This window comes from Scylla paramamosain, chromosome 18 (assembly GCF_035594125.1).
Source record: "Scylla paramamosain isolate STU-SP2022 chromosome 18, ASM3559412v1, whole genome shotgun sequence".
NCBI classification, from domain to species: domain Eukaryota; kingdom Metazoa; phylum Arthropoda; class Malacostraca; order Decapoda; family Portunidae; genus Scylla; species Scylla paramamosain.
The window spans coordinates 18,251,260-18,258,409 of NC_087168.1; the positions used below are offsets into that span (position 1 = coordinate 18,251,260).

Consider the following 7,150-nt stretch of genomic DNA (forward strand, 5'->3'; position numbering starts at 1 on the left):
TGCATAGGAGGGAGGTGTTTGTGGCAATATGTCTCAGGAAACTATAAGGAAGAGTTGCATGCTGTCATACTATTTGCTTTCCTTCCTTCCACTGTAGTGTACTGATAATTTGACTATTTTTTAAGGACATATCATACAACACTGAGCCAGTGGTTATCTTCATCATCACACTGGTTCAGTATTACTGTAAGTAGGTATTCCCAAATCCAGCCCAGTATTGGTATATCCATGATTTGTTGGCCTGCATCTGGTTAGCCACCCTTTGAAGTGTGTGCCCCAATGATCACCATGGCAATAGCAGCCTGACAGTAAGAGGTGGATGAATGCCCTTTACAGTTCCAGTAAGGTGTTCCACACAAGCATGCCATATCGAATTTTACTGCAGACTAACTTTGAATTATATTTTAGAGTTTCAGGTTCTAGGACAGTTTTAAATCAGATCTTGGAGTTTATATATATATATATATATATATATATATATATATATATATATATATATATATATATATATATATATATATATATATATATATATATATATATATATATATATATATATATATATATATATATATATATATATATATATATATATATATATATATATATATATATATATATATTGTGATAGATATATATGCATATAAGTATCAGAGAGAGAGAGAGAGAGAGAGAGAGAGAGAGAGAGAGAGAGAGAGAGAGAGAGAGAGAGAGAGAGAGAGAGAGGTTTTCAGTATGGCAGCGTCCAAACCAAAGCATAACCTATTTGTTCAGGGAGTTTACGAAAAGGCTGTGGAACTGTAGCTGAGTCTATAGATTTTTGTACGAAGAACAGTTTCCTTACACGACATATATTCAGGTAAAGCATTTCCTATATACTCATTAATTTACTGCTTTCAGCCCTTAATCATGTTTTCACCCTAATGACAAAGGTTTCCACAATCATGTACCATCTCCAATTGTCTGTCTATTAATTTCAGTAAGAGCAACTTCCCCAACACATTTGCATCTATCGATTACTTGTGTTTGCACCTCACACACTTCCCCTTTTGTTAGTCACTCATTTTTGTACAGGTAATAGGTACGCCACATTGTTTGTCCGCACCTCTCACTCTCGTGGATGGTTCATGTGTATAGTGTATAGTGTGTAGCATATAGCCACTGTTACTACCCTCCACCACCATCTTTGTGAACATGCATCTGTCTCACGCAAAATGTGTTACAGTCAATACACTCCAAGATTAGGACATGCAGTTTTCTTCACCAGGTAGGAAGTTGGAATGTTATCGCCCAAATAAAAAATAAATATATAAATAAATAAAGAAAGAAAAGAAAAGAATCTGGATCACATTAAAAGTGGCTGCAAAAGTGAAAAGAAATTATATCAGTTATCATTATTATGAAGATTGAGCACGTTCACTGATTCAAAGGTACACATATTATAACTTTCAGGCCTTCTTAGTTTTATTACTGAAATCGATTTTGTTTTGGTAACTTTAATAACAGATGGACACAGACAAAGGCATACCATCTGACCTGTAAAGAAAAAAAGACTATTAAAACTTTTCTTTAAAAGTAGAGAATGTTAAATCATGAAAAGAAGAACATTGACCTAGAAAATGTTTATCAACCAATATTTTTTTCTTTTATTTCTAAATTCCGCTTAAAAGTTAAATTTTGTTACACGGATCTCTCCTAAGAGCTCAAAAGAATATTTTACATATGAACAATGTATCTTCTTTAAGTAAGGATCTCTTGATCAGATAAAATTTTGATATTTTTAAGGTCTGGGCCTGTAAGAAAAATTAAAAGTTTTTGATTATAAAATTTCTTTCATAATTTCAGAGAGAGAGAGAGAGAGAGAGAGAGAGAGAGAGAGAGACCAACCAATCATCATTTCGTGTATCTGGACTTCCTTGCTGAGGGGTAGAGTGGTGGCCTGATGCCAAGCCCATGTTAGGAAAGATGCTGCTAATTGGGTGGAGACTCTCTCTCTCTCTCTCTCTCTGGTTTCACATTTGCATCATTTCTCTTATGTTACCTCAGTCACATATTCACGATTGTTTTGCTTGGCACCATTAAACTCCCACCCGTATTCTTAAAAGCTTTCCTCCCTCATGGCAACTATTATCAAAGGTCAGAGGTGATTAATGAGATTCTCAAAAGTGTTTTCCCTTTTGATAATGGAGAATGTTTACTAAAACTTTTCTCTACAACCATGAAAACATCCTCGAAAGCCTCAGTAACTCTCACTATAGTGTGTTAAAGGTTATTCGAAATAGGAAGATTATGAAACTCCGTGACATGTAGTAGTGCTTCTGAAAATTTTAGGATGGTACAGAGGGACGTATGATCAGCAGTGTGGTTTTAAAAGTAGGAAGAGGTGTGTGTGTGCCAAGCATTTGGTGTTGTTTGCATTACATGGTACTTATCTGTTTAGGTCATTTAGTACTTTGGGTGTTGGTTCAAACTGGGTCATACCAGTGGAGGAGTTGAGATAAAGGTGAGTTCTTGGTCGAAGCATGATAAAGGGTCTGTTTCCCCTAAGAGTCATGAAGGGAAAAAAACAAAATCAACTTATTTTCCATCATATTATAATTCACATATTTAGACATGAATTTACAAAAGTTTCATCAGTTTATTTTAATGCAGTAATTTACTTATTGTTTTCTAGCCTAACACAGTAGGGATGACAGAGAATCCTTGCAGCCACTTTCATGCAGCCAAATATACAGATGGCTTGTTCTTTGCACTAACAAGTATTCACAGAAATAAATAGCTGTTAATGCTGTATGTTGGATTGTATGGTCCTCTGCTCCCTATTTCACATAAAAATATTCTGGGTTCTTCCCAGCAATTAATATATCAAACATGTCACCAGAATTTAACTGTGAAGTGAGATGCCTGTAAGATGCTTCAAAGACCAATGCCCAATGTGCTTAAGAAACTTTAAATAATAGATGTAAAAGTAAATTATTACTAGTAATGCATCATAATTAACAATAAATATGAGACAAACACCCACATGCAGCAAGTACACTGACTCATTGATGTCTGCACACACACACACACACACACACACACACACACACACACACACACACACACACACACACACACACACACACACACACACACCTTAAACTTCCAGATGAAAAATTATCAACGAAGGAGTAACCATCAAGAGCAGTATATCCCTATTTGCTGGCAGATAAAATGCAGTCATATTTTACAAAGATATTTTGAGGGAAGAACACTTCTGTGTATTTTCTTTATCTGCTAGCAAATATATAATTTCTGAGATATAAGAACAAGCAATACATATGAGAAAGCTATCTGAATACCTAACCAACATGTACAATAAGCAGAAGAGGAATCAAGAAAAGAAATATGAGAGGGAATATTGCAAAGATTACATGTCTGAAACACTCCATTTGTATGCATCTTCATTGTGAGCTCTTTTGTTATTCTGATGCTCAAACCAACGTTTCTCAAAACCACTGGAGCGATCCACCCCATCCCAGCGGTAGCCAGGCCGGATGTCCAGTCTGTTCGGGGGGAAGGAGCCCTTGAAGACCGGCTTGACAGAAACCTTATTATTGGCTTTTGCTTCCTTCTTCATCATGTATTCCAGCATGGGGTCCTCCTTACGAGCTATTGACTTGAGATGTGCATTCATGTCAGCATCATCTGCAGTCCTAGTGAAGGCCTTGCCCATCTCATGCAAGTCACTGGCTACTTTCTTCTTATAGTCCTGCACCTGCTTCACTCCATGCTTCCATTGCTGGTGCTTCTCCTCTGCCTGTTGTTGCAGTACAGCCTCCCTCTCCTTCCTGGCTAAGTCCTCAGGGGTGTCCTTCTTCAGGCGGCCATGCTTTCGTGCTGACAAAAACTCCTGGGTGGTCATCTTGCGTTCTGGTCGCATCTGCCCACCATCAGGCTGGCTGTCCCCTCCCTTCCTCCGTGGTGGGGATGCAAGACCTGGTTTTCCTTTTCTCGCTCTGGGAGGTGATGAATCTGAGTCACTGTGTCTTTTCTTTCTCACTGGTGAGGAGTCAGAGTCATGTCTCTTCTGGTGAGTTGGTGAAGCATCTGAGTCGTACCTTTTCTGCCTGGGAGGAGACGAGTCTGAGGCAAGTCTCTTCTTTCTTGGGGGAGATGAGTCGGAATCATGTCTCTTCCTCTGCGGTGACAAGTCGGAGTCCCGTCTTTTCTGGCGTGGTGGTGATGCATCAGAGTCATACCTCTTTGGTGGGGATGAACTGGATCCGAGTTTCTTCTTCCTTGGAGGTGACGAATCAGAATCGTGCCTCTTCCTCCTTGGTGGTGATAGATCACCATCATACAGCTTCCTTCTGGGTGAAGTGTGCAGGCCAGGTGCACCAGATGCCTTCACTTCTTGTGGCTTCCTCTTGGGTGGACCAAGCTTTGCATCCTTGCCACTCTTCCTTGGTGGTGGTGAGTACACTGAGATGTGTTTACCAGGCATTGAGTCTGAGGAGTCTGAGTTTGATGCATCTGAATAATCTTGTTCACGAGAGTTTGAATTTTGCTTACTTTTCTTGGATGAAATGTTTGAACTTGATCTGGATGCATCATGTCTCCTTGGCTGAGAATTGTCTGAGTCATGTCTTATCCTTTGTGGTGGTGGTGAAGTGCTGCTGGAGTCATGTCTCCTTTGTCTCTGTGGCAAGTCTGAAGGCTGACTTACAATTTTCTTTCCGTCATCTGAGAGTGATGAGTCAGAGTCCTTCCTCATCCTGGCAGGAGGAGGAGAGGGGTTCCTGATATGTGTCTTTTTCAGAGTGTCTGCTTTCTTATCCAGTGGTGGTGTGGTAGACCCCTGCCGCATCTTCCAGGGCGGGGTGCCAGAGTCATGCCTTGTCCTCCGTGGTGGTGATTGAGAGTCATGGTGCATTCTCCTGGGTGGACTAGAGTCAGGCTTCTTTGGAGGTGACTCAGAATCATGCCTTCTGCCTGGAGGGGATGAGTCAGAGTCATGTTTGGCCTTATGGGGAGGTGTGCCTGAGTATCTGGACCTCCTTGGTGGTGATTCATCTGAGTCACTTGAGTCGTGTCTAGTTCTCCTCGGTGGTGAAGAATCATTCTTTGCTCTTCTTGGTGGTGTGGAGTCAGAATCGTGTCTCACTCTCCTCTGAGGCACTGAATCGTTCTTCCCCCATCTTGGGGGTGAGGGAGAGTCAAGGCCTGCTCTCCTTGGTGAGTCCTTCCCCTCCTGATTGCTTTGAGGCCAAGAACCTTCCCCTGATTTGTCCACCATCTTCTTCCATTTCTTGTTGGCCTCAAATTCCTCCATTATCTTCAGCTTCTCATTCTCATATGTCACCTCAGCAATGGTTGGATTGTCATCTTCCTCCTTGTAGCCATATGGGACAGTTTTGAAGTCAACTGAATCCTCAATGATGCGCATCCTGAAAATTGCAATAAGGTTAATGTCAAGCTAACACATCAACTTAATATTGAGCTTTTGGCCTTAATTGCACAGATGTCAGGTGTGGCTTAGTTATAAACTGTCAGTGATTTCAAAATTAACTCTGAAATGTTTGATGTTTGAAATGCATTGTAAGAACAATAATAGTAATAATGATGATGGCAATTATTGATACAGACCCTTTGTTGTGTGAAGAGACTTTTTCCTTCTTCTTTTTCTTCTTCTTCTTCTTGTCTGCATCACTGCCACTCAGATACTTCTTCAGGTACTCCTTCTGGCTCATTGCTCCACCAGACGACATCTGCAATTATAAAGATTAGTTGGTGACATAATGTTTAAGTGGAAAATTAACAAGAATTCTTTACAGTGCTTTCTCTAATGAGCTAAATTCTAACAGGAAGATATTTTGGGCTTTGGAGTTGTCTAAATTCTGGTAATTTTCATGATGGCCAACAGTGCAATAAGATAAGTATTTTTTCTGGTAAACTCCCTTGTGATGTTGCAAGAGTATTTTGGGACACAACACTTTTTTTGCATTTTCCTGAGGGTTGACCCTTATAAATTTTCAGTCATTACAAACAGTAATGTATTTTTAATGAAGGGACGCTTTGAGACAAGACACAAAGTTGTTTGTAATGCTTGTGCCTTGAACCTGCCCCGCGCGTCATTAGTGATTCAGAGGAATTCAAGACCGTCCCGTGTGGTGACAAAGATAATAGGTGACAAACTATTGCTGAGGACGAGAAGCTCAAGATAATGGAGGAATTTGAGGGCAACAAGAGCAAACATGAAGTGAAAAAAAAGATTAAGAACAAGTTGAGTGTAGATTCTTGGTCCAAAAATTATTCAGCGGGTAGTACATTCTGAATTCATTACAACTTCAAGTAACCAGCCCCCACACCACAAGCCTTCAGTGACACCTTTAGACACTGGCCGGCTAGTGTAGTCAACTTGTGTACCTGCCTTACGTGCCTCATACTAGTAACAATACAGTTGTTACCTTAATGCACCTGGTACAGTGCCCAAGTGACCAGGCACGCCAGATGCCACCAGGACTCAAGTATTAGCAGACTGGCAGTGCACGAGCGACGCCTCCCAGCAGCCGACCCTCCTTTGTTTACATACACACTCCTTGTGTTGCTCTTGAGCTTGAGGGGTAGCTATGTCATTGATAGGTAGGTAGGTAGATAATATTTATTGCCGTTCAGGTTTTACAATAAAGGAGAAAGCCGGAGCTTGCTGACTTACCCTTGGGCACTGGAGGAAAGTTCTGTTATGAAATAATACCGGGGATTATGGAAATAATGTTTGTTTCCTGGCAGTGAATGTTTATTTCTGAGCTAAATATGACGTTTTTTCAAGCCGTGATATACACAGTGAAGGGATTGGTAGTTAAATCAATTAACTGAATTAATCTACTAGCTTATCCCTTAGATGAGAACGCTAATGTTGTTTCAATATTATCAATATTATAGTATTTGATAGAGTATGGTGAAGAACTGACAGAACGAAGGCATAGTAACACGCTTGAAATAAGAAAATCGATTAATCTCTCAAGTCTCTATTATTAATGGTATCTCCTGCAGTGGGAAAAAGGAAAAACAAACCGTTTCCTGCCTAAGATTTTGTTTATATTCTAATAGAACAACGCGTCCTATGCCACTCCCTAAAAAATTTGAGGCCTATAATTGTATCCTC

At 40.0% G+C, this 7,150-nt stretch overlaps 1 protein-coding gene across 1 annotated transcript; it reads right to left on the minus strand.

The window, feature by feature from the left end:
• Positions 1-2,577: 2,577 nt before the first annotated feature.
• On the minus strand, positions 2,578-6,603 carry LOC135109227 (BUD13 homolog). The gene is made up of 3 exons (XM_064020446.1): positions 6,453-6,603; positions 5,632-5,753; positions 2,578-5,432 (listed from the first exon to the last, which is right to left on the minus strand). Exons 2-3 carry the CDS (start codon positions 5,751-5,753, stop codon positions 3,413-3,415), a joined length of 2,142 nt encoding a protein of 713 aa, XP_063876516.1. The 5' UTR covers positions 6,453-6,603; the 3' UTR covers positions 2,578-3,412.
• Positions 6,604-7,150: the final 547 nt, after the last annotated feature.